The sequence below is a fragment of the Canis lupus genome, chromosome 25, assembly GCF_011100685.1.
Source record: "Canis lupus familiaris isolate Mischka breed German Shepherd chromosome 25, alternate assembly UU_Cfam_GSD_1.0, whole genome shotgun sequence".
NCBI classification, from domain to species: domain Eukaryota; kingdom Metazoa; phylum Chordata; class Mammalia; order Carnivora; family Canidae; genus Canis; species Canis lupus.
Genome location: NC_049246.1, coordinates 9,439,778 through 9,467,292, shown reverse-complemented (window position 1 = coordinate 9,467,292; position 27,515 = coordinate 9,439,778). Strand labels below are relative to the sequence as shown.

Here is a 27,515-nt window from a genome sequence, read left to right as displayed (position 1 = left end):
GAAAGACGTTCAACTGCTGAGCTACCCAGGCGTCCCTAGAAATGGTTTTTTAATGGTTTTGTCCACTCTGACACTATTCTGCAGTGTTAAACTGGATAGATATATTGTTTTTAGTATTTGTGGTGAACTGTTTGTATATTTTTATTTTGTTTTTATAATCCTATATTACAATTTTGTCTTATACTCTAGGGCTGTTCAAGCTGTGAGGATTTTTTTTTTTTTTTTTTCCTGGAGAAAAACTTTAAAATAGATCTGAGGAGATTTTTTTAGGTCTTTTCTGTCTTGAGTGGCTCAGTCAGTTAAGTGTATGATTCTTGATTTCAGCTCATGTCATCCTCAGGGTCATGAGATTGAGTCCTGCGTCAGGCTCCATGCTCAGTGGGAGTCTACTTGAGATTCTCTCTCTCTCTTCCCTCTGCCCTTCTCCTCCATGTGCCTGTTGCTCTCTCTTAAAAAACTTTTTTTTCTTAAAAACTCCCCCTTGCCCAACTGTGCATAACTTACTCTGTCATAATTTTTGCATATATTTGTACTGTGAATATAGTGAGAAAAGATAAGTTAATAATTTTGTTTTACTTCTTTGAGTTAATTATGAGCAATAATTTTCCCTTTCTTTTTAAAGGTGATATGGAAAGTCCCGTGTTTGCACTTCCCCTGCTCTTAAAAATGGAACCCCTCATTGAAAAGCTCTTCATGTATTCTTTCTCATGGAATTTTGATTGTTCACAATGTGGACACAAGTATCAAAATAGGTTAGTCTCTCTTTTTTTAAATGGACATATTTTATTAAAAATGGTTCCAAGTAATAAAATTTGAATAAAACTCACTTCCATTCATAGCACTGCTCTCACCGTGGTTCCTTCTGCGCTCCGTAAAATTCCTTCCGTATCTTGAAGTCTCCTCACCATTAAGATTAAAAGGAAAAATTTGATGCCCAGAAACTACAGTTTACTTGCTTCTTTAAACTGGAAGAATAAAAAAACCATGGTTTGCCTAGATTACTAATTAGTAAGAGTTTTTTCTTAAGTTTTGCAGTGGAAGGGGGGACAAATGGGAAGAGTAGTACATTCCTCTCACAGCTCCCCCTCTAGATTCCCTGCTGAGTTAGAATACTTCTTAGAATTCTTTGAAATGATAGGTTTTGTTTATTTCTGTGTTAGCAACTAGGGTTTTTGTTTGGTTACATTTTTATCATGGTAGAAACTGATTTTAGGCTTCCAGAATCTGGCAATAGTCCTGAGAGGTTACTTTGGCTCTCCTAGTCCTCCATGAGACCAGCCACCAGCAGAATCCTCTTGCATGTGAGCTGTCTCAGCCTACTTTCTCCTTCTCTCATGCCTTTAGGTGAGGATTAGAGGGATCGTGATTGACACACAGTCATTAATGCTCTGAGATTGGGACTTGGGAAGAACCGTGTGAGAAGAAAGCGGCAGTGGATTTCTTTTGTTTCCATACACTGACCATATAATAAGGAGAGTATGTTTTGGAAGAGGAGTCAGAGAAAGTTTTCATTGCACAGAGAAAGTTGCTGGCTGGCAGTTAAAAAGATTACCAAACTGATTCTATTGGTCATTTATTCAAATTACTATAATAGAGATAATTATTTCAGTCCTTTCCTCTTTTCTTACCTACTAGCAAATTAGAAAATTTAGAACTTCTTAAAATTATTACATAAAAATGTAAGTGGAAACTATTGCTTAGATATTATCTAAATTGAGATTATTTTTGGTATGCAGGTAACAGAACCAGAAAACTTTTTACCACTTAGCTCAAAATCACTAGAAGAGAGTAAGAATAAGCATTTCACTCATACCTAGGACTTAAATAATTTTTTATGAGTATAAGAACGAGTATTTCCTGGTCTTGTGTCACTGATTCATATCATATCATTGATCTTTTCCTCATCTGATAAATGTGGAAAGACAAATGTGAACCTTGAAAAGGGGTTAAATATATACCTAAGGCCCAAAGTGACACACTACTAAGTGACAAAATTCAGGCTTAGGTTTCCTGGCCTCAGACTTTCCTGCTGACTGTTGTATATTCCTTAATCACCACCTGGATTTTAAATAATATAAACAAATTTGTTGATTAAAAGCAGCTTAATTACAGCTTTTTCAAAATCCACATCTGAGTTGTTTGACAGCTTTTCATTGAGTATATTTTGTGTGCTAGGAACTCAACAGAAAAATAATCTGTATCCTGGCCAAAGTTAGTGAGATAACAGATAAACACGTAATTGAAGGTCAGTGACTTAGTAATTATTTTTGATCTTTTAGATGCAAAATGTTAAGTGCATTTTGGAGGTGTATAAAAAAAAACTCTGAGGGCTCAAGGGAAGGAAACTACTGGCCAATTGGGTTTGCTGCTGTTTGTTAATTCTTCTATTCTAAAAACAGTTAAAGAGGAAAAGCTAAAATGAAGTGGCATTTCATTAAATACATCTTAGTATATCATAGTTTAAATCTGTTTCCACTAAATCTGATGGGAGAATATCCAGCAAACTCATGGTTTTATGCTGCTGTTTTTAGGCCCAGTTTAAGATTTTACTTTATTTACAAAGTATATTTTGGAGGCAGTTAAAAACGTGTTTGGAGTCAGATTCCCTATATTCAAATCTCAGGTCTATCATTTGTCATCAAATGATATACGCTCTATATTTCACTTTGCTTGTCTATAAAATGGAGAGAATAGTACCTGCCACTTAGGGTTGTTTGGGAGATGAGTGCTTAGCACAGCACAGTACCATGCTTTGCACGTAGTAAGTGCTCAAAAATGTTCGCTGTCATGTGGTGCAATTAACATTTATTTGCTGAGACAAATTCCTGTTTATAGATCAAAAAATAGGAGCCTTTACTCAGTCATCGTCTCTGAGAACCAAGAATTTGGTATAAATTAGTCATTCCATTTTAGTGATAACATTATGCCCCTTTGCTTTTAAAATGTTAGCTTCCCTGAGAACTGGTATATTTGTAGCAGTCTGTGGTTATGTCACTTATGATTGATCAGTGTTTGTTATTATATAGAAAAAAAGCTAGTGTCTTTTTGGTAATTAATTGCTCTTTTAAAGGTATTTTTATTAAAGGGAATCCAGTTGAGATGTAGTGTACGTCTTTAAATACCATCTTTCTAGGTGCCTGTTGCTGTCAAGTATTTAGGCTAAAATGCAATTTTAAAACTTCTGTAACCAGTGAAACAATTACAACTGGTATTCTAATTTTTTAAAGATTAAGAAAATTAAGTTGTATGTATTCCTGATTATATATTTGTAAATGCCTTTTTAGTTGTCAATATGGATAGCCAGATTGTGAATCTTAAAAGGAAGGAATGAGCTCTTAATAATTTTGGAAACAGTAGCTCTCAACTAGGGACTATTTTGTATCTCAGGAGACATTTGGTAGTGTTTGGAGCTAATGCCATTAACCGCCACAATTGGAGGCAGTTAATGGCATCTACTAGGTGGAGGCAGTTAATGGCATCTACTAGGTAGAGGCCAGGGATGATGCTAAACATCCTCTGCACAGGACCAGTGCCTCACAGCAAAGAATTACCCAGTGTAAAATGTCATTGGTATTGCTCTTGAGAAACCCTGCTTTGAACATTTTCTTTATCTTACAGCTGAAAAAATAGAGATAATTATTGTGAAGAGTCTTCACAGAGAGCTTTACTATGGTTTGGAAGGAACATTGGCATATGAATTTATTATATTTATTATATTATAAACCAAGATTTAGGCATTGATTTAAATTAATGTAAATGAATTTAAATGAATTTAAGTTTGTCTCTTTTTTTGGCAGATATATGAAGAATCTGGTCACTTTTACAAATGTCATCCCTGAGTGGCACCCACTTAATGCTGCCCATTTTGGTCCATGTAACAATTGCAGCAATAAGTCACAGATAAGAAAAATGATATTGGAAAAGTGAGTTAAAATTGCCTTACTCTTTTTAGAACAAAAATGAAGGTGGATTTAGTGTGTAGAATTGAAAGTAATGACTATAACCTACTTTTCAGAAGTTTGAGTTAAATAACATAGTTATTCTGGCCACTAAGCAAACTGTCCCAGACAAAATACCAATGAAGACCTGTCTTGGGGTGATTGTATGACCCTGTTCTACTGGTGCCTTTCTTTCCTTTACCTTTTTTCTCCCTTTAAGGATATTAATCTTCCAGTTTTTCTCTCCTCTGCCAAGTGCCTGGAGTCACTAGAATTCTGTGATTCCCTTAATCTAATTTCAAGAACTAAGATGACTCAAAGATGAACCACAGGCTCATCTGTCTGAATTCCTATCTTCTCCCAGAACCCAAGCTAATTCTTCATCTTCTTATAAGCTTTCTGCTGCCTTTGAGCAGATGTGTTTTTATTATATTTTGCCAGCTTTTCTTTTTGTCCTTGGTGGGACCACTGGTTGGAATTACTTGCTCCAAAACTACCACCAGAAGCCCCATATTTTAAACTCAGAGGTCAGTTCCATTATAGGCAGTTTGTCTGTCTCTCTTTGTTAATATACTCACACACACTTAGACATCCTTTGTAACCTTCATGTTTAGTCACCTCACCTCTGACTCTGCAGTAAAGAAATGTTTGGAGGTATAATTTGGTGTCCTGAAAAACCAGGCACATTAACCTTTTCTTACCTTTTCTGATGCTCTTGGAGGATGTGACAGGAAATCCTTCAGTCTGTACTAAAACAGTGCCCAGACTCAAGGAAAAAAGAGCAGTGCGTCTCCTACCTCCTCTCCTTTAAGCATCCACTTGACACCTTTAAGGTAGTATTTACTTGGGCAATTCAGAACAGTGTGCTCATTCCACATTTATACAGTCTTCTTCCACCTTTATATAGTCTTCTTTTATAGTAGTGGAGGACTGGGGCCTTACACCTAACACCTGGGCCCCATCTCTGTAGCCCCTCCCTGTCCTCTTTCCTATAGGATTACATTTTTTGTTAAATCAGTACTGTTTATTATTATAAATATACATATATTCCATCTCTATCCAAGCAGTATACATGGTTATGTTTCATTTCTTTTGTAACTTTTAATTTTTCCTGGAATTACTAATTTCTTTGTGTTTTCATTTGCATTGTTTATGCATTGTGAATTTTTTCCAAATTCTTCACACACCCATCAATAAATTTTCCAAACAATTAAGCGTTTCACAGTTTTTGAATCCTCTTCCCCACCCACCCACCTCTTTTTTTCTAGAAACCGTTCTTCTGCCACTTTTTATGCTGCTGCTTCAGTGTTCAAGGTTATACTGATTCTTCTCCGTGCCTAGTGCATGGGAGTGGTCTTTACACTCTCATTTTGTCACAATCCCAGTTTTTATATCCGGGCCTTAACCCCACATTCTTCATTTGTCACCTATCAGTATTGAGTCTTTCAAGGGATCTGTGGGGTATACATATGCTCTTTTCATCATTGTGCCCACTCCATAGCACTCATGTCATCACTTCATCCAGTCTGCTAAGTGACCGCTTTCCTGCTTGCTGTTTGCCTTCAGAATACTTGTTTCCTTGTTTGCTTATGTCTCCTTTTCCTTCTTTTGGTTTATTACCCTCCTTTTTTTGGTCATTCACTATCATTTGATAGCATTTGAGTGGAAAAGAAAAGGAGAACCTTTAACCTGAGGTCCATAGTCTTTCGTGGCTGTCTGGGGTTTCAAACTTTTAGATTGAAGTGTTACAGGAGCCTTTTTTTGTTTAAGCCTTGTCCTTGATGAAAAGGTAGTAAAAGGGCAACAAGATGTGGGTATCTGCCATCCTATACTGGACCGTTGGGTTGTTTGGAGCTTCCTGGTGTATGTGATTTCATCTAACAGCTATATCTGCTCTTTCTCAAGCCCCAGCATTGAAGATAAAATTATACTACTATTTTGTTTTATCTGTTAATTGATCGCATTGCAAGATAAAATTTTTCATTATACAGATATGTTGCTTTATTTAACATTAAAGATTCATGCTCTGATCTGGCAATGTATCTGTTAGGTGTAAGTGTTTCGATGTGAAATGTGTTTAGAGTTCTAATTTATAAGCAGAATTTATAGTTTGGACTTTTACTATATTCAAAAGTAATTGAGCTAGTATGTAAAATTCATTTAAATATTAAATGACAAGGTCTTTATAAAGTCCTCTGTAGTTTTTTACTTTGAAATTCATATTCTTGATTTGTTGATATCTAATAGAATTTAGAAACAAATTTAATATCGTTTTTAAGGATAACTTAAAAGTAATTAGGTCCATCATGATATTATGCATAATTTAACCTTATAGCATTCTAAAAATTAATAGTAGTATAAGTTCCCTGAACACTTTGTCTCAGGTAATCTGCACTTCTAATATGTTCCCATTAGAAAGAGTCCATTGATAAATCAGGTGAATGAGATCTAACAAGTTCACATCTTCTACTTTAAGTAAATTATTTAGGAATTATATTCAGAGTATGGTGTTGTGGAGCACCAACTTAGAACCTGATTTAATTTTACTTCACAAACTCTTAAAATGAACCTCACTACTGCCATGACCACTTCTAGGAGTCTTGTCATACACTATGCTGGATTGTCATTTGAAAAGCTTATTTATGTAAACTTCGTTTTTAACAGTGATTTTTATTTATTTTTTTAACGACTGTAAAGGGTAGGAGAGGGTAGGAAGAGAAATTAGATGTTTCTTTTCTGTGTTTATAGACCGTATTAAAGTGTCATGAAAGTTTGGATGGAGTACTTATACATAAAATAATTAAAATTATGTTTCTTAATTTAAGTCTTTATTGTCTTTATTGTGTGGCAAGAAAAATGCTATATTATTTCTGAGATCCTTGAACTTACTTCTAAAGAATACAGTTGTAAACCTTTGTTGAAGAGTTGAATACTTCTGAAGAAGTATTTTGTTTACAATTAATATGAACCAATTCTAATTAATTATGTCTGATTTTACTCATATTTTTCATTTTTCTGTCAGTATGAAATATGAAATCATTCAGTGATGTAATTAGATCTAAAATTTAAGGAGATTTCAAAATTACATTTGCAGATTTTTTTTTACCTAAAGCCTATATTTTTATGGTTCAGAAATACATATATTCACATCGTTAAAATTGCATTTTCTAAAATATGAATTACTACATTGCATTTGTTAGGATAAAAATAAAACACTAGTCCTCTTGGCTATTCACATGAGACTGTGGCTGTTCTTTGTGGGACAGGGACTTGGTGTTTCCCTGCTGTCTGTGGGTAGCAGGGCAGTTAGCACAGTTCCTGTGTGCTGCTTTCCCTATTTTCTGTTTTCTCTTTTCCTGAGAGTAGATCCTTATAAGAGGAGTTTAATCTCAAGTAGGGAGGTGAATACAAATGGATCTTAGCTTGAAATCTCGTGACTCTCTTTCCAGTTCTGTTAACCTGTCCCATCCAATTTTTTTATGGTTGAGTCAGTACCTAACTTGATCCTCTCAGCTCTGAGCATCATCTTTGACATGACTGGCATTATGGGTAAGCAGCAGCCTGAGAACAATATCTATTGCTAAGGTAGGAGTAAGTTCTACTCTCAGCTGAGTGGCTGGAAATGAGATCAGCTGGAATTATGGGTAGGAGGAACCTGTGACTTTTAAGGGACACTAGATAGAGTCTAGGGGACCCCGAAAAAAAATGAACTAGATGAGGAGGGGGCATATGCTTTATTTTATTGAATCCAAGATGCCATCGTTTATAAGTTCCATTTTTTAAAAATATGCCATTAAGAAAGAAATGTTGCCTATTTAACACTTTCCATGTTTAACTTACACAAAGAAGGCAGGAAATTTATGAGTTTGTATAGTCTAGGAATCAACAAAAGAATGTTTTAGTAACTGGCCTCAGAAGATATCTTGAAAAGGTATCATATGAGACCAAGAGAACTAAGTATTAGTACTTATAGAGTCAGGCAGGTGCCTAAGCCTGCATGTCCAGTTGTGAGAACCTATCTCTAATTTCACTGTGGGTCATTGATTCAAAAGCACACTCTTTACATGTTAACATATTTGAAATGGGAGTACATCTAAGAATTGATGGCATGATAGAGTTTAGTTGGCAGTTTTCTTCGCTAGTGGTATATGTTATAATTGGTGGTATCTTAGATCAATTAAATAGGTATGACAAAAAAACGGGTTAGCATTATAGACAGTTTTACAGGACTTTTTATTTATAGGTACTTAAATTTTGAAGACTTGATTATTCCTCTAACAGAATGATTGACAAGAGATAACTTACTCATTCCTTGTCACTGAATAATCTGCATTTTGGACATTGAAGTTCATTTCAGCTGAATAAACTTTGATAAGCTAAGTAAGTTTGATAGTTGTTTAAATATTAGGAAAAGAGATATTTTCGACATCTTTCTTAAATCCTGAAAGCTTTGTTAAATTTGGTTATTTGAGGGACATCTTTGGGTTATATGTTCTGGTTTGTCATGTTACTGTAATCATAAAGTGTATTTTTGAAATGATGGATGTCTTAAAGTTTCTAGTAAATCAACTAGTATGTTGTATTTTCTTCTCTATTTAGGTACAAATTAAAATTCCTAAGTAAAAGTTGTACTTTGATGGACCTGTCTGCTTCCTGAGATAACAGTGAAATAGGCCAAATTATTAGCATGTTGAGGTTTTTAAAATGTTTAATGTCTTAGGTTTGTTACTTTGCTTCACATATTACCTATTATCTATCTAATAAAAGTAATTCATTTGGGCACTAGATGTCCAAGAAAAGTCTAAAAAGTCTGGATTTTTCCCTGTGATTTTATAGAGTAGTTATGTTACAGAGAGATCTTCTTTAAGCCAAAGCAGCATTGCAGCTTACAGAGCAATTTTTGTTTAATGGTCTGTGTTAGAACCTTATTGCATGATGGCTTCCAACTGTCACTGATACCATTCTGAGAAGGGTTTACTGTTACATACTTTGTAGAGTGAGTTCTCCATTTCTAATTAAGGCACACATCTGGAGGTTCTCAAGAAAAATTAGTGCAGTTAGCCTTGGGAGTATTATGTGTGACTTCCTTGCTTCAGATCATCTTTTGTATAACAGGCACAGGACATTACATTTGTTTGACTTCATTTGCCTTTCTCTCCCACAGAGTATCTCCTGTATTCATGTTGCACTTTGTGGAAGGCTTGCCACGTAATGACTTGCAGCACTATTCATTTCATTTTGAAGGCTGTCTTTATCAAATAACTTCTGTAATTCAGTACCAAGCAAATAATCATTTTATAACGTGGGTTTTAGATCCTGATGGTAAGTGTTTATTTAAACCTTTTTCTTGGGGCACCTGGGTGGCTCGGTGGTTTAGTGTCTGCTTTTGGCTCAGGTCATGATCCTGGGGTCCTGGGATCAAGTCCCACATCAGGTTCCCCGCAGGGAGCGTGCTTCTCCCTCTGCCTATGTCTCTGCCCCTCTCTCTCTCTGTGTCTCATGAATAAATAAAATCCTAAAAAAAAAAAAAAAAAAAAACACCTCCTTTCTTGTATAATACATGAAATCTAAACTCCAGATTTTTTTTTAAGGCAAACTTTGCCTTGACACTTTTCCCGTCTCACTTCTTGCCCTTGCCTTTTCTTCTGCCCCCCCCCCGTCTCCTCTGTCACTGGTTTAGAAACACTCCTATCTTTGCTTTGTAGATGTATGGGTATAAACATGCATATGCATATTTCTTTTCTAGACAGAGGAGAAGATCACAGACTAGTGTTGGTTTACAGTTTACTTTTTTCCACTTAGTATGTTTGCTTTTACTCCATGAGTAATATATGTTCAGTATAGAAAAGTGAATGGTGGCAATTTTGATTTGTTTAGATATGTAACCATGTACTTCTTTTAGAAAGAAAGTACATCATACTGAAGGTTTTTAATTGAGAAAGAACAAAAACAAATTTTGCTTAGTTTGCAGTTGTTAGTAATATAAGTAAAAATCAACATCTATTGGGTGCCTGGCTGGCTCACTACGTAGAACATGTGACTTTTGATCTCAGTGCCACATTGGGCATGGAGCCTACTTAAAAAGAAAAAAAAATTTTTTAAAGTGAAGTAAACATCTATATCTAAGACTATTAGACATTACAAACTATGTAGTCTTCTCTCACTAAAATAGAATATCTGAAATCCATAATTTGCTATAGTCACGATAAAGCCTTTATTTAAATAAATTTTTCAATAGAAAGTTAAAAGTACAGCTCGTAAGTACAGCTAAGTTTTTCTTTCCACTTATCTAATATGGTTTAATATTGAGTTTATTTTTCTCAAAGTGTTCATTTTGTCTTAAACAAGATCACTAGCCCCATAAAGTGTTATATCAGGCTGTTGGTAAGGGGTCTCTGATATTTTTTTTCTCTTTTCTATTGTTTAGACACTTTTCATATTTTGTGTTTTCCTCTTAGGGATGTTTTGGGTGAATGACACAATAATGGGTTATAAAGGCACTTAGCAAAGTAAAACTCACTTTAGAAATACTGTCACCTAAAGTTTTCCCCTACTTCAGAATTAGGGGGGAAATAATTCTCAATAATGTAAATAAAACTAAAAAAAACAACTTATTTTAGTTTTTTGCTGCATTCTAGGGAATCTGAGATCCTCTTCAGGTAGGTTAGATGGTTATATGGTTTCCATCCGTGAGAACATGTAAAAATCATGATTACGTTTTAAAAATGTCCTGACTCTCCTATGTGTCATTGGATCAATCTCTGGGGATTAAGCCTGAATATGAATCAAGTAATTCTAATGTGCATGTGTGGTAGAAAACCACTGATGGAAGCAAACAAAAGTCTCAAAGCTTTAATGGGTATAGAATTAAAAATAGTAGGTTCATGTGATATATCCGTAAAATTTAGTGAATGGTTTTCTTGGAGGGATTTTTGTGTGTAAAGGAGGGTCCCCTCTTCTCTTGTCATCCATCACTTCATTTTTCACTTGACAAATGAGAAAATAGAAGCTCAGAAATAATATAAGCAAACACCTAAAAACCTCTAGTTTTTTTCCTAACCAAAAAAAGGAAAAGAAGAATTGAACTAAATTAACAATTGAAGCAAATATTGGTACTTGAGGTTACAGGCTTCATTTATCTTGAAAATTCGTGTAAAAGGAAAAACTTAATCAGTTTTCTGATATTGTTGGGTAAATTGGGTGATAATACTGTGATTTTTTTTTTTAAAGACCTTATTTATTCATGAGAGAGACAGAGAGAAAGGCAGAGACACAGGCAGAGGGAGAAGCAGGCTCCATGCAGGGAGCCAGATGTGGGACTCGATCCCTCCCTGAGCCAAAGGCAGACACTCAACTGTTGAGCCACCCAGGTGTCCCAGTCTGTAACTTTTATTAGCCAAATAAGACTTTAGCCTTTGGCAGAGAAAAATGGTGACGTAAGGATAAGACCATGTTCTCTAATGTTCTCCTTTGCTGGATATTCAGGGATATAGCTGAAAAGTGAACCTAAGCCAGAAGAAAGTGAACCTAAGCTGGTGAGTTTTGAATGTCTAACCTTATTACTTCCTCATCCCCTAGGAAGTTGGCTTGAATGTGATGACCTAAAAGGCCTACGTTCTGAAAGACGTGAGAAATTTGAAGTTCTTGGTTCAGAGATACATATTGTTATTTGGGAAAGAAAAACATCCCAAATGACAGATAAAGCATCTGCCTGCCTTCCACTTAAAAAGAGTAATGATGAGCCTGCTTTCAGTGATGAGAAACCAGCCTCTCCAACATCGTGTTCTGTGGGTGATACTGCCACTGCTGGGCCGTCCTCAAGAACTCTCCCCACTGATGTGGCAATTGCTCCTAGCAGTCTCTCGCAGGGTGAAGCTGTAGCTTGTGGACATCATTTATTTTCAGGTCCAGAAGATTTGGTTGACAGTGATATTTTGTCTTTGACACTTGAAGAAATACAGATTAACTCTGAACATTTCCTAAATGAACATGTTGCAGAAAATGCAGGAGTCTGCAAAACAAATACTTCGCAATCACAAGAGTCACGAGTGGCTTCTTTATTATCAGCTCCATGTGTTGAAAAGCTTACTCAAGACCAAGTCATGGATTTAAGCTTTCCATCTCAAATTGTAGATGCAAACATGCAGTTGGCACAGATGAATACAAAAGACGTAATTACTAAACCTGTGAATAGTACTCATGCTACTGATCCTCCTATACATGGAATAAAGCCAATAGAAGTTGAGGGTACGGTTGCCCTAGAGGACACTCCATTAAAACAATTTCTTTCACCCAAAACTGAGAAATTAAAACCAGAACAACCTGTTACAACTCAGGTATCTAATTTGATGAAAAATGAAACTGCAACATTTTCTCAAAGCATGATAATGAAGCCAGTACAGAATCCAACTCTGAAAGAAACTCAGAAGAAACCATTTGTAGGAAGTTGGGTTAAAGGCTTATTAAGCAAGGGTGCTTCTTTTATGCCACCTTGTGTTTCAGCTCATAATAGAAACACTGTAACTGATTTGCAGCCTTCAGTTAAGGGGGCAAGTAATTTTGGTGGTTTTAAAACAAAAGGCGTAAACCAAAAGGCTAACCGGGCTTCTAGGAAAGTTAATAGGTGTGCAAGTAAACCTCCTACAGTTAGTAATTCTCTATCAAGCCGTCCATCATCTGGTAGCATGACTTCTCATGTATGTGCTGCTAATGTTATTGCTGATTCAGATGTTTTGAAGAAATGTGAAAATGCCTCATATGGAGCTCACCGCAGTCACGATTCTTATATAAAAGAAAATGGTATTTCTTCAGCAAACCATGAAGACTCTGTTGAGGGTCAGATTCATAAACTTCGTCTAAAACTTCTTAAAAAACTTAAGGCAAAAAAGAAGAAATTAGCTGCTCTTATGTCTTCCCCCAAAAAAGGAACACTTCCAAGTGAAAAATTAGAACATGTGTCCCATTGTGGGTCTCGAAACAATTGTGAATCAATAGAAGACTTGTTAAAAGAACTACAGTATCAAATTGATACTGCTGACAATAAATCCGGGTGCACCAGATTTCCATACAGTAGTCAAAGTCATGAAGAAATTTTAGCAGAATTATTGTCTCCTGCAACTGTTGTCTCAACAGAGCACTCAGAAAATGGGGAGGCAGACTTTAGATACTTAGAAATGGGAGATGACAACGTCCCAGCACCAGTGTCTACTGAATTAAACAATATTCCCCAAAACACACATCTGAAACAGGACCATAATTACTGTAGCCCCACCAAGAAAAATCAGTGTGAAGTTCAGCCAGACTCACTGACAACTAATGTCTGCATTAGGGCATTGAACTTGGAAAGTTCCATGAAGACTGATATTTTTGATGAGTTTTTTTCCACTTCAGCATTAAATTCTTTAGCAAATGACACAGACTTACCTCATTTTGATGAATATCTGTTTGAGAGTTGTTGAGTGCATGTTACCTCTTTTTAGTTTAATATTTATTACTGCTCTTGGGAAAACTTACTATGTTATTAAGTAGTGTTTACACACTGGCCTTGTCATGAACAAAATATAAGCTACTGAAGATTTTACCTTTGGTTCTACTCACAAAGCATGTCATCTATTTTATAAATTAAAATGATCGAGAATTTGTTTTCCTTGTTTGCCTCATTTTTGTCTTGTGGTAGAATGAGGATTTCAGAATGTTACAAATGAAAAGTAGTATCTAGTTTCTGACAATCTGGTACATAAAATTTCTACATTTTAATTTTGGTTACACTGGGGATCCCTGGGTGGCGCAGCGGTTTGGCGCCTACCTTTGGCCCAGGGCGCGATCCTGGAGACCCGGGATCGAATCCCACATCAGGCTCCCGGTGCATGGAGCCTGCTTCTCCCTCTGCCTGTGTCTCTGCCTCTCTCTCTCTCTCTCTCTGTGACTATCATAAATAAATAAAAATTTAAAAAAAAAAATTTTGGTTACACTGGTTCAGGAAAAACACTAGTTTGTACAAACTTAAGTCCTTGTATATGGCATACAGAATGTGTGACTGGTAATGATTCTGTGATCATATAAGACCCTAAACCTGTTTTCTTATACCAGTTGAGTACTTTGGAATGTAAACTTACCCCCCATACAACTTTCCTTCTCTACCTATAAAAGATGGCAGGAAACCTTGTTACTAGAATTTTTAAGTAATGTTACATGGTCAGTAAATGATCTCTAACAGGAAAATAACCTATTTTCCTGATTTTCTTTGATATGCAAAGAGTTGACATTATCATAAATATGTTTCTCGCAGCACATGTATTTCTGCAAGCAACAGTTCAGGGAGGTAATCAGATGATTATGAGACTTGCTATATAAGTTGGGTTCTGTTTTATATGAAACACTAATTCATTTAAACCTCAACATTTCTCTGAGTGAGATACTTTTATCGCATTTAACATAAACAGAACAAAGCTTAGTAGATTGTAGAGCTGGGATTGAGGAGTGTGATTACTATAGCGGTTAGAAGTATGTGTTCCACTGGTCAGTTTTCATTTAAAGTTCGGGTACTTCACACCCTGCTATAGTGATTTGAGTTAGTAGGAGTCGTTACTAAAGTTTTAAGGGTAGCAGTCTTGGAATAGACTACTCTGTTAGGGACTCCGCACTTCATGATTGATTTGTCCAATTTATTCTCAGTTCTCCCTTCCATTCCCTGTTTTCTGATTACAAAAGTACTGCATGTTTATTGTCAGGAGAAACTGGGCAAATAGAAGTATGGAGATTTTGGATCATCCATCTTAATGGTAGCTACTTTAGCTACTTTACCACTACTTTAATTTAAGTGGTAACTACTTAACAAGCATTTTCATATTTTTATGCTTATAGACTTTAAAGAAATTATATCGTACCTATTTGTAAGATCTTTTTAATGTTTAATGAGCACTTTTCCATCTTATGGTTTTGACAGCTTTTGGATAGCTATGAATGTTGTATGAATTATTACGTTGTATGAATTATGTTGTATGAATTATTGTTTCACCAGTCCTTAGATTTTGAGGTGATTTGTACCATTTTGCTATTAATTGTGCCACAGCAGTTACTCTTGTTAACTTTTTGTGCAGACCCAGGTCTTATTTTTTAGGAGTGGAATCCCTGGGTCAATGGATATGCATTTTAAAGTATTAGTGATTGCATGACTGACTTTCCTGAACCTTGACCACCAAGTAGTAGCATTGAGGGTGAAAAAAATCTTAGCTGCTTTTATTTACATTTCCGTGATTACTGGTGAAGTAACTTTTTCTATAGCTTTATTGGCCAGTTGAGTTTCTCTGAAGAATTGCTTGTTCATCCTTGTTATTAATTATTTCTAGATTTCTGCTAAATGCCAAGCAGTATTGTAAACTTCAGAGATCAAGCAGTCAAAAAAATATGTATTCCTGCCTAGTAGAGGAACTTGCCTTCTTTCTAAACAAGGAAATAAATATATAATGTTAAGTGGTCATAGATACAGTTGATTCTTACTTGTGGTGGTTCTGTTCTATAAAGTTTCCATGAGCATTCCATGAACATGAAAGATGAACCCATTATTCCTAGGGGGAAATAAAAGGTTCCTGTGAGCTTCTGGTCACAACATTATTGTCAGGTGATCAACACATATCTTTGTATTTTGTGTGCTTCTGTTTAAAGACCTTGTGTAGTATACGTTAATTGGTTTATTCCCATTGAATACAAAACCAATACAGGCACTATAAGTCATGCCTGAATGAAGCTTATCTAACACATGAATTTCTTCTGTAAGGCATGCCACACCTATCTTGTGTTTAGGAATACCAGACAGCACTTTACAGTTGGGGGCCATTTAAACAGTGAAATCACCAACAAAAGGCAAATAAAAGGCAAATAAAAGGCAAAAGATGTGCTAGATCTACATTAAAATAACATGTATTTGCAGTATGAGAGTGGAGTCAAAAAGGTAGGGTGTTAAGATTTTAGACCTCAACTGGGGTCACACATGTTGGCGACTGTGGGTATCCATAATGACCACAAAAGCATTGTGTGTTGGTTTTTTGTTTTGTTTTTTGTAAAGATTGTTAGAGAGCAGGGGTGGTGAGGGGCAGAGTGAGTCTCAAGCAGACTCCATGCTTTGCATAAAGCCCAGCATAGGGCCTCCTCTCACAACCCTGAGGTCAGGACCTCGGCCAAAACCCAGAGTCAGAAGTCCAACCTACTGTGCCACCCAGGTGCCCCTGTGTTGATTTTTAAGGTTATAAATCTTAGCAAGTAGGCAAAATCAAATACAGAATCTGAGTAATGAGGTTTGACTAGATAACACCAGTACTAAATACTATGGAGGAAAATGGCGAATGAGAGCATGAGAGAGTCCTTAGACTGAGTGCACTTGGAAAGTTTCTTGGAGATGGGTGTCATTTGAGCAGGGACTTTAACGAAGTTGGGGAGTTGGACATGTGACTGTAGGGGGAGGGAATTCCAGGAATAACAAAAGTCCTGAGGAGTGAGGGTCCTTAGCATGATTGAGGAGAGGGAAAAGGCCATTATGGTTGAGCAGAGTAAGAAAGGGAAAAAATGAGATTAAGGCTGATGACAGAAGCCAGCTTTTGTATGGTTTTGTGGGCCATAGTGAAGACCTTGTCTATGCATGAGAATAATGGAAGCCATTGAGAGGTTTCAATAAGGGCATAACGAGATCTAGTATCAGTTCTGAAAGGATCACTGAAGTGTGGACAATGACTACAACCAGTAGGAATTGAAGCAGTAGTCTGTTAACAGCCTCCCCAGAGTTTAGGGTGATAGCTGTGGAGGTGTTTAAAAGCAGCTGGATTACTGTTGCATTTCAAAAGTAGAACCAACAGGATGTGTTGATGGGTTGGATATGGGGCAGAAAGAGGAACCTTAGATTTTGTTGCTTGAGCAGGTGGGTCATGCCGTTTACTGAGACAGGACAGACTGGGCAGGAAAAAAAGGAAAGCATTCAATCTTGGATATGTAAGTTTACTATTAGACTTGCACATGGAGACATTTTAATAGGAAGATGGATCTGCAACTCTGACTCAGGAGAAGTGGACACTAGAGATTCTCAGGAACTGTGAATGCATGAGTCGTATTTAATGTCACAATAAAGGATGGGGTCACTTAAGGACTTAAAATAGCTCTGGGGAACAAGAGGGGCCATGGGAGGAAGACCAGATAAGTGTGGTGTCCAATTAATCATTGGCTTTGGTAGTTGGGAAGTCCTTGGTAACTTGGCGAGGACAGTTCAGTGAAGCTGGGACAAGAAATGTAAGTGGTCCCAAGAGAGAAGGGGTGGTAAGAAAGTGCAGGTAGAGACCTACCATTTTGAAACATTCACCTGGTGCTTGGTGAGAGAATGTGGGATCTAGGTTTTTGTTAATGTTTCTAAGGTGGGGGATGTCATAATATGTGTGTGTGTGGACCCAAAGCGTCCATAGATGTTGTAGATGAGAGGAGGGACAGTTGCAGGAGTAAATTTCCCCAGGGCTGAGCTCCAGGATGTCAGAGGAGGTGTTATCTCCTAGGAACTAGAAGAGTTTATCCATTTTAATACTACGGAAGACAAAGTATATGGATACAGATATTAGGAGATGTGATGATTAGAGATGAGAAAGGTCACATTTTTATTTTCTCAGGGACATAGTAAAATTACCAGCTGAGAGTATGAGGGGAGAAGTTGAAAATTGAGGAGAAGAGGTTAGAATTTTTAGTCTTGAGGGCTAATTGAACAGGGACATAGCAGTAGGCTTGCTAGACAGTGTTGAGAACCCACCAGAGGTTTATGACCATAAATTTAACTGAGATGGGCCAAGATGGTTTATTTTTTTCTCCAATTAGAGTAGGTGGGAAGTTGGATTCATCCAAGGTTAGAGGTATTGCCAGGCAAATGGGACAGAGGAGAAAAGGAATTAAGGTTTTACGAAAGGAAAATAATTATAGTGATGGGTAAGGAAGGATGTAGGACATAGGACAGATGATCATTTAAAAAGTGGTGGCGGATCCCTGGATTGGAGGTGGATTCAAAGAATGCCAGGGTGAGATTAGTGGAGCAAGTAAGCTGGTGAGAAAGTAGTGTGCTTGAAACTGAGTTTTGGGGAACAGTGCAGTTATTGGTGATGCAAGTCCTGAAATAAACAAGGGAAGTGGATGGCCAAGGTTGGGTGAGAAGTCCATGAAAAGTGAGTAGATAAAAGAATCAAGAGGCCAGGGTGGTTTATAGATAGTCTTTATGGAAGGCAAATTCATTTAAATGACAGCAGGAGTCCTGGTAGAAAGAAATATGCAGTAAGCCAGGAGCTAAAATCCTCAAGAAAAGACAGAATGGCATGAAAATGGGCAATGATAGCAAAAGGAGCAGTGTGGGTGGTTTAGTCAAATGGTTTGTGCTTCAAAGGCACTGAAGGGTTATAATGAAGATAGGGGAACAGTGGTTGAAAAAGCCATGAGGAGCCAGGAACACAGGACAGCCACCACTTGACAGGGCTGTTGGGGGAGCTGTTTCTTCAGCAGATGTTCAGAGTTCATTAGCATAGGGCAGAGAAGAAAAGCATTTAGGAAGTTGAGGACACAGGAAGGCCTATCAGTGACAGACCATGCATCCCAGAGGACACTGGGGGTGGGTAAAGTGCTGGATAGGAGTGGAAGGTTGGGAGAGATGAGATCTAAAGCTTTAATGTCCCGGGAGGCTTAGAGTTCACAGGGTGACAGATAAACAGAGTGTAGGTTATGATAAGATCTCTCTGGGAGGGGAGATTGGGAGGACCATGAGTTCTAATTGCAGCATCCCTCTTGAGAGGGGGGTTTTTTGAAGAGGGAGACTGGGAGAAAGGTATGCGAAGGAGTATGAAGAGCTCTGTGGGCCTCCCTTCCAACCTTTGGTGGTTGAATTGGAGTCTTAATAATTCATATCTGTTCTTTAAAGGGTTTAAACTTTTCTCTGCTGTGTGGCAATTTTGGTTTCTAGTTGACCATTTTTAATGGTTTAACAAATTTTACATTATTTTATAATCCTTTGCTTTTGGTGTCATGTTTTAGGAAGGTCATTTCCACCCCCAAAATATATAAATATATACATATATCTTCCTTTTTTAAGATTTATTTATTTATTTATTCATGATAGATAGAGAAAGAGAGAGGCAGAGACACAGGAGGAGGGAGAAGCAGGCTCCATGCAGGGAGCCCGACACGGGACTCGATCCCGGGACTCCAGGATCACGCCCGGGGCCAAAGGCAGACACCAAACTGCTGAGCCACCCAGGGATTCCCCCTATACATATAATCTTCTGATGAAACTAGGTTTCTTTTTTTTTTTTTTTTTTTTTTTTTCTTTTCTTTTTTTGGTCATGAATCTTTCATTCTTTTCGAATGTATTGTGGTGTGTTACACTGAGGTTTCTTTTTCTCCCCTGACAGTAAATTTGTTTGAACACCATTTACTGAATCAACCTTACTGTTCTTTAACCATACAAAATAAACCATTCACCTTTCCTATTAAATTTAACAAATGTTTAATTCCTGTAGTAAGTTGAGGTTATGTGGGAAAAAAAAATTGGTGCTTAGTTACAGAATGCCAATTAAAGAGTATAAATCCCAGATTTCCAGAAGAAAATAGACTGGGAGGAAAGTCTCCTAAATTTTAGCTGTTTTTCCTTTGAGTTAACATTATCGCAATAACAATCCACAAATCAGAAACACTGTATGAAAAGTAGAAGATATGATTTAAAGGAGTTTGGTTCTATTTTTGTTTGCTTCCAGTTGTACTGGGATATATAACTGACATACATCACTGCATACAGACAGCATAATGGTTTGACTTATATGGTGAAATGATTACTGCAACAAATTCAGTTTCAGTTAGCAATAATCACGCCTTGGATGAACCTCATTGGCTACGATACTGCCACTCTGCAAAGCTGCAACAAGTTCAGTTAACTTAGAGTTTTGCTGAGCACCACAAATGCAAGCAACACAAAATGAACTGACTTCTCTAAAAATAGAGGCTGGGGGCCAGAAAACATAAATCAGTATGTGTTATGGCAGAAGAGGAAGAGGAGGAAGGATGGGATCCATCTGGTGGATTAGAGAAAGCATCCCAAAGAAGTCACGTTAAACTAGTGACTTCATTCTGAGCAGTTTGCAGAGGCAATTCCTCCTGTGGGTACCTGTAAAGAACCACTCATAGTATAGTTGATTGGCTTTGAAACAGGCCTCCTCACCGAGCTTATTCTGTGACTATCTTCCTGACTCTCCTGCTTTTGAGCACCAGGAGCTCTGTACCCCTTTTCCCCCAACCAGTGTTCCCTCAGGAAGCTACAGAAGAGGCAAGGGGGGCTGAATGGCACATGAGGATGCTTCTATTTAGAGCAGATCCATGAAAAGGGGCTTATCAATGTCTGCAACATAGCACAAGTGCTAAAGTGACAATACATCTAGTACTGGAGAAGTTTAAAATACAGTAATCAGGAGTTTACAACCACAGAAGCAAGAGGTCATCAAGAGAAAAGGAGCTCCTATGAAATACTTCAGATCTCAAAATGAAAATTCATTTTCTATTTGGTTATTGCAGGTACGTAATAGCTTGGTAAAGCACCCTTCTTGCCAGTCTTGTCTTTATGATAGCTTTTCTCTTGGGCTTGGGGACAGAGATGATCTAAATATGCTGAGGAGGTTCAAGTGTCTCTACAATACACTAGATATTTCATGCTCTCCCAGGCCTAAGGCAATGTAAACCAGGTCAATTCAGCAGGGTGTCAAAACATTTGCAGTTGTAAACTGATGTCCCTGGCTATGCAAAGAATCTCCGTGCTTGGTAATTAGTGGAGAAATTCTATATTTCAAACTTCAGTTCTTTGTTGAGTCCTATCCAGTGTAGATTTTCACCTATGTAGTATTTATTAGGAGTGAATTCCAATGATCAGACTACCCTATAATCTTGTACACGTGAATATGTTGCTCTGTTAAATAAACTACCATTATGCTCACACATCCATATGGTTATCTAGAAGAGTCTACTTCTCAGTTTATTACTAAGGTAGTTGAAGATCTCCTTAAAGTGTGTATTTGATTTACTTTGTCACTTTATCTTTGGGAATAACTAGTTTGAGTCCTCTATGACAGACAATAATTTGTTTTTACTAAAAAAAAAAAAAAAAAAAAAAAAAGTGAAAAGTGGCTCAATTCCTAGAACGGGGTAATGAAATATGGCAGTTTTCTGGTTGTCATTAAGTAAGTTGCAAGGAAAGAAATACAAATTAGAAACTGTTGCCGCTGTAAATCCCTACAGAAGTGACCCTGAATGGATCAATATAGTAAAGCCCTTTGCATCCTGTCATTCCAGATTATAACAATGAGATATTAAGTGTTAAAATTCCAAAGCAGCTTTTGTTGTCTCAAGTCGTTTATTATTAATTTTACATACCTATCTACTTAACTGTTCAGAAAAAGAAAAAATTTGGTTTTTTTGTGGCTTGTCAATAGTATTAGACTATTCTAGTTCTTTGTATTACCTTAAAATCTTCAGGTTAGTAATTTTCCATACCAAACACTCTGGATTTGACATACTTTGCCAGTAACTGGTAAAGTACTGGTAAAGTACCTTGACCAGTAACTAGAATACAAATCGAATAAATACAATACAAAGCCGGGCCTTCAAAATCGAGCGGCTAGAAATCTCTTTCAGATGCTGTGACACTCTTGGACACTGTAAATAAACTTTCTTCTGCGAATATTCTGGGGGAGAGGATCCTTAGTTTCCCATTCAGATTTCCACAGGGCTCTGTGGACCCCTAAAGTAGTCTCTTAGGAAGTTTACCTTAAGTAAATGAACTTTAACTTAAAATGAAATGAAACTTAAAAAAAAAAATGAAGGTTGAGTCTAGGACTATATTTTAGATGAACTCCAAGGTGAAGAATCAGCCACAAGTAAGGTAAGCTAAAAGTATGGGCAATTGATAATTTCTCTAATTTCAAGACTTCTTTAAGACCCCTCCAAATTCGCAGTATCAAGCAACACCACTATCCCCATTTCCTGGGGGTACCCAGGCTCTAAATGTAGGCATCACCCTTCCTACTTCCTTCCTGTTTCAGTCCCTAAAACTTACCCAATCTTCCATGGAATTATGTCCTTCTTTTCTAGGAGGATGATATTTCCTTTGAAATATAACTGCCTCTTATCTGTTCTCTGATCTCTTATTTCTCCTATTCTGTTGCCAGACCAACCATCTAAAATAAATTTCTTTATGTCCTAAAACAGAAACCTTGAACGATTACTCCCTTGCTATATAGGGTAAAGTCTATCCTCATCCCTTGGTCTTCAGGGCCCTTCCACAAGCTAAGAACATTTTCAGTGCACTCTATTTAAGTACATTTGTTCTATATTCTGGTTATGCTCATCTACCCACCCCCATTTTGCCTCCAAATTTTGCCAGCTTTAAATAGCCCTCCCCTGCCTTCTGGCCTATCCAGATCTTTCCAGGTTCTTTCAGATCCTCCGTGAAGAGACAATCCAGCCTATGTTGACTTCTTCCTTTACTACCTGGAAACATTGTGTGGCCCTTGTACTGACACTTCATCATATGCATCTTTATCTGACTGTCCATCTGTTAATCACAGACTCCGAGAAGACAGAGAATGTTTCTGTCCTGAGAATGTGCTATGTTACAGGCCTGTGCTATATGAGCAAACAATGTAATTAAGACGTAGTCACTACACTCCAGGGGTTTGTAAGCTAGTAAGTGTAGGTGACAAGTAACTCCCTGGTTTCAGGGTCTTGTAATGGATACATAGAGAAGGGGCACCTACATCAGAGGCAGCGTCAGGGGAGGCTTCCCTGAGAAGCTAACTCCTCAGCAGATGTTACCAGGTAAGTACAGAGGAGGTGGGCAAAGGTAAAGACATCTGGGGGTACAAGGCAGCATGGGCCATTAAAGCTCCTGGTAAATGTATATAACTTACTAGAAGGTTTCAAGCAGGAACATGGTAGGGGAAAGGCCTTGTGTGCTAAGCTTAAGAAAAATTGAACTGCATCTTAAGGAAATAGTTTGGAACCTAAAGTGGTCATTAATAACAGAAAATGGTCTCTTCCCTCAAGGAGCTTACAACCTAGTATAAATACGCTCAGCTTAAAGTGGAGGGTTGTGCTTCCTAAGTCCCCATAATTTAAGTACTAGAGATATTATGCCTTCTTCATTTTGAAATGTTAGACTAGATTTGAGCAGTTTATAAATGATCTTGTGACCTAATTTTCTCTCTTTTTCATGTTTCCACTGTAAGCTATCCTTAAGTAGGAGTGGAAAGTTTAGAATTTTCAGCATCAGAGAGGCCCCTACCTAAGATATTTTCCTGGGCTACCCTTTACTCTGTCTAAAATTCTACAACTGCAAAAAATAAAATAAAATAAATAAAATAAAATAAAATAAAATAAAATAAAATAAATAAAATAAAAAAAAATAAAATTCTACAACTGCAACACTGTGTCTCTCTCTCCTTTTTTTTTTTTTTTTTTTTTTTTTTTTTTTAGGGCTCCTAACTAGGCAACAGAGGACATTTTATTATCAACAATTATTTGATGAATATTTACCAGCCAGCATTTGCCAAGGCATTCCCTAAAGGACAGCAGAGTGAGGCAGTTTCACTATTCCCTCCTCCAGGTCTCTAAATTCTACCCATGAAAAGTACATCCCAGAGACAAAGCACGCACCCCCTAACCTCAATCTTGGCAGAAAGGACTTCTATCATCACGTTATCGTGTTATATCACGTGATTCTCTATCTTTATAGAAAGTCTCATGTGAACCATCTGCTTGAAAAATATCTGTGTCTTCTGTGAGACTAGAGTTGAAACTACATTCAAAAACCCCTTTAACAGGAACCCATACAAACAATTTCTAACCGAGTTTAATTTCAGGGAAAATTCTGTCAGCGAGGCTAAAGCAAACATGAACACCTTCGTCTGGGTTCAAGTCCATTGTCCAGGAGCCGTAACAGGGCTTCATTCAGCGGACAGCTGCCCAGGCTGATTTTGCCTCCACATGCTTTTAGGTGACTCCCCTTCCATATTCTCATGGAACAGCTCCTCCGCTCCTTTGGGTAGTAGGTAAGGCAACATCGAGGGACACTGGCTTTCTGACGGCGTCAGATTCTCCGGGAAGAAACCAGGGGCACTTAGTCACTCACTTGTCAAGGGGCAGTTTCTTCCCCTTCCATTACAATTAGCGCTGTTGAAGCAGGAGCTTTGGGCAGGCCTGTCTCCCCACGGTGCGCGCACTCCCGGGGCACACGGTGGGGCCGAGGTCCCAGGGCCCCCCCCCCCCCCCCCCCGGGCCGGCCCGGAAGCGGAGTCGCTCTTCGCCCCACTCCCGCTGAGCAACAACTACCGAGAGGACGCGGTCGCCTCCGTCCCAGAAGGACAGCGGCGTTGCACTCCCATGGAAAATCTCACGGTTGCTGTTCTAAAACGAATCCGTCTCAGGAAAATGAGGCCGCCGTCCCTGGGTGGGCTCGAACCACCAACCTTTCGGTTAACAGCCGAACGCGCTAACCGATTGCGCCACAGAGACCCGGCTGCTCGCCCTGCCGCGCGGTGTATACAGATTTCCGCGGCCGCCCAGGGCGCCGCGCGCCGGCTCTGCGGAGGAGCGCGCGGGGGCGCGCGCGGGGGCGGCGGCGGCAGCCGCGGCGGCGGGAGGGGCCCAGCGCCTTGACGTGGCCCGCGGGGGTCAGGCCGAGTCCGCGGCCGCGCGGGGCGCCGGGGCCGTGTCGCGGGGACGCTGGGGCGCGAGCCGGTCGCCTTCCCGCGCCGGGCCTTGGGGCGCCGAGGGGGCGCACCGTGCGCGCGTGCGCGGGCCGCGTGGGGGCACCGCCGCGCGTCGGACCCCGGCGGGCAGCCCGGCGCCCCGGAGGCGGTCGGGTCAGGCCTGGGAGCACGAGCCGAGGGCCGGGCGGCTTGGGGGTGGGGCTCGGAGCGCGCGTCGGGGCCCAAACGGTGGGCTTGTTTCTCCACGTTCGTGTGGGCCCCCCGCCCTCAACCCCTCACTGCCAGATTTTAATTCCACAGACCTACCGTGTCTCGGAATTTGCCGAACGTGCACTTGTGCCTGGCCCTGAAAGAAAAAGGTGAGATTCTGCCCCCTCCGAAGAAACCAGCTTCCGCCCGCCCTGAGGGAACGTGGCCTCGGTTGGTAACGCGGGGTTTAGGGGGCCTCAGAAGGGGCTTCGTGCCTTTGAGTTCGATCTGGCCCCCGAAGGCGGCCCCCCGCCCCGACTTGTGAATTGAGCCCCTGGAGTCCGGGGTGCGGTGGCCGCAGTACTCCAGCAGGAGGCGGCAGGGGCCGCGGCGGCTGCCACACCCCCCGGGCCACCCCGGGTCACCCCACCGGGGAGACGGGGCCGGGAAAGCACGTCCCGGCCTCACGTGTTCTCCTGGACAGCCCCGTCGCCGCGCTCCTCCTCCTCGCCCTGAGAATGGGACACTCGCTCTAGCTGTCCACGTGGGAGACCCCGGCCTTGTGTTCCGTGTGTCGTCGGATGTGACCCCGGACCCAGCCCTCCTCCTAGTTCTTCCTCTTACCCCCTATTTAAAAGCGCGCAGTTCCCTGTCATTAAGGACCTCTAAATTGCTGTGCAGCCATCTCCACCCTCCATCTGCAGAACCCGGTCGTCTTCCACAAGGAGGCTCTGTACCCACCAAACACTAAGCCCATGGTCCCCTCTTCCCCCAGACCCTTCTGCTTCCTGGCTCTGTGAATTGGACTGTTCCAGGTATCTCATGGGAGTGGAATCAGATGGCGTTTGGCGTTTGTCCTTTTGTGACTGGCTTATTTCACTCAGCATGATGTCTTTGGAGCTCATCCGTGTTGTAGCACGTGTCAGAATCTCATTCTTTTCTCAAAGATTGTATTTATTTATTGAGACGCAGAGAGTCAGAGACACAAGCAGAGGGAGAAGCAGGCGCCACACAGTGAGCCCGACGTGGGACTCGATCCTCGGTCTCCAGGGTCACGCCCTGGACCGAAGGTGGCGCTAAACCGCTGGGCCACCCGGGCTGCCCAGAATCGCATTCTTTTCTAAGGCTGAATCGTATTCCATTGTACGACTACCCCACATTTTCTTTACCCATTCATGTGTCAGTGGACACTTGGGTGGCTTCCACATTTCAGTTGTAAATAATGCCGCAGTGATCACGGATGTGCAAATATCTCTTTGAGACCTTACCCTCGGTTCTTTTGAGTGTATCCCCAGAAGTATAACTAAGATAATCCTGTTTTAAAATTTTCTGAGGAGCCACCATACCTTTTTCCACAACAACCGCCCCATTTTACACTCACACTAGCAAGGGTTTCTATTTCTCCACATCCTCACCAACCTTCCTTCCTTTTTTTGTTTTTTAATATTCTCATGGGGTGTGAAGTGGTATCTCCTTGTGGTTTTGATTTGCAGTTCCCGAATGATTGAACATCTTTTCTGAACCCTTCTTTCGAATCTGGGTTCCATGACCAATGTTTTACTTATTTCCTCCGAGCAAGAGCTAGCTCTGCTTCATGGAGGAGGACAGCTGAGTATCATCACCAAAAGGGGCAAATGGGAGCCCGCGGCTGAGCCTGAGCAAGGAGGTGAGGTGAGGGAGGAATCTTCTGAGGAGGACCATCTGGAGATGCTGTTGTCAGGAGATTCACCTGTGCTGGGCAACTTTCCGCGTCCATGACGTTTATCCTGACTCTGTAGGACTATTTATGTATGTGTTCCTTGTGCGTGGCCAATAGTGAGGAAGAAATTGATGACCTTCACCTTGTACATCTTGGAACGTTTTTTTTTTCTTTTTTCTTTTTTCTTTTTTTTTCCGGAACTGCATTTGTAAAAATTAAACTAAAATTATGGTCCTTTAGCAGAATTTTCCATTTGCATTTTCAGTTTAAGAACTGTGGGAATTCTTATTTAAGTGTTTAAATAATGATCTCTTCTGTGGGAATTCTTATTTAAGTGTTTAAATAATGATCTCTTCTTTTGTGATTCCTCTTAAAAACAGAGTGAGATCTTTAAGATGTATAAGAAATAGAACTTTCTATAATTCCAGTCAGTTCTTATTTTCATTCCTATTCTGCTGCTGCCAAAACCATAATCTCAGTTAATTCAGGATTCTCTCTGTCTTGTCTGTCTGCTTTCCTGGAGGTGTTTCCAAGGGCTAACACTTCAGAGGGTGGTCATTCATCTGGTCCTTGAGTCACCTGGGCACAGAGATTGCTGACGAGGCAATTTTGCTCCCATTGCAGGTCCCATAGCTCTCCTGTGCATCCGTTAAGGGATGAGGATCTCTGAACGGTGGTGGCACATCTATAAAGGCATTCCTGGCACAGTGCCCTCTACATATGGAACTTGTTCATGTTCCCTACAGATTCACAGTTTCAAATCTAATCTCCAGTGTGATGGTGTTTGGAGGGGAGGCCTTTGGGAGGCATTTGGATGAGCCCTTATGAATAATAAGATTAGTGCCCTTTTAAGAAGAGGCCAGAGAGCTGGCTCAGTCTTTTCCCACCATCTGAAGATATAAGAGGTCAGTGGTCTACAATTCAGAAGAA

General features: G+C 39.5%; 2 protein-coding genes, 1 non-coding gene and 1 pseudogene across 7 annotated transcripts in view; 1 reads left to right on the top strand and 3 right to left on the bottom strand.

Annotated features, from left to right (window-relative positions):
* USPL1 (ubiquitin specific peptidase like 1) overlaps positions 1 to 13,584 on the top strand; it is a 33,488-nt gene extending 19,904 nt beyond the window's left edge. For all 5 annotated transcript variants that reach the window (XM_038573350.1, XM_038573354.1, XM_038573353.1 and 2 more), the window contains 4 exons: positions 623 to 752; positions 3,798 to 3,923; positions 9,103 to 9,260; positions 11,517 to 13,584. In XM_038573350.1, coding sequence (XP_038429278.1) covers positions 623 to 752; positions 3,798 to 3,923; positions 9,103 to 9,260; positions 11,517 to 13,396 — 2,294 coding nt within the window. In that variant the 3' untranslated portion in view covers positions 13,397 to 13,584. The remainder of the gene's footprint in view (positions 1 to 622; positions 753 to 3,797; positions 3,924 to 9,102; positions 9,261 to 11,516) is intronic.
* A 6,111-nt stretch (positions 13,585 to 19,695) lies between these two features.
* Positions 19,696 to 19,859, bottom strand: LOC119866012 (annotated as a pseudogene).
* A 3,963-nt stretch (positions 19,860 to 23,822) lies between these two features.
* On the bottom strand, positions 23,823 to 25,791 carry LOC119865907. The gene is made up of 3 exons (XM_038574492.1): positions 25,594 to 25,791; positions 25,004 to 25,513; positions 23,823 to 24,082 (listed from the first exon to the last, which is right to left on the bottom strand). The coding sequence occupies exons 1-3, from the start codon at positions 25,789 to 25,791 to the stop codon at positions 23,933 to 23,935; spliced, it is 858 nt and encodes a 285-aa protein (XP_038430420.1). The 3' UTR covers positions 23,823 to 23,932.
* On the bottom strand, positions 24,427 to 24,500 carry TRNAN-GUU. Its single transcript has one exon. It is a non-coding gene; the product is annotated as a tRNA-Asn (tRNA).
* Positions 25,792 to 27,515: the final 1,724 nt, after the last annotated feature.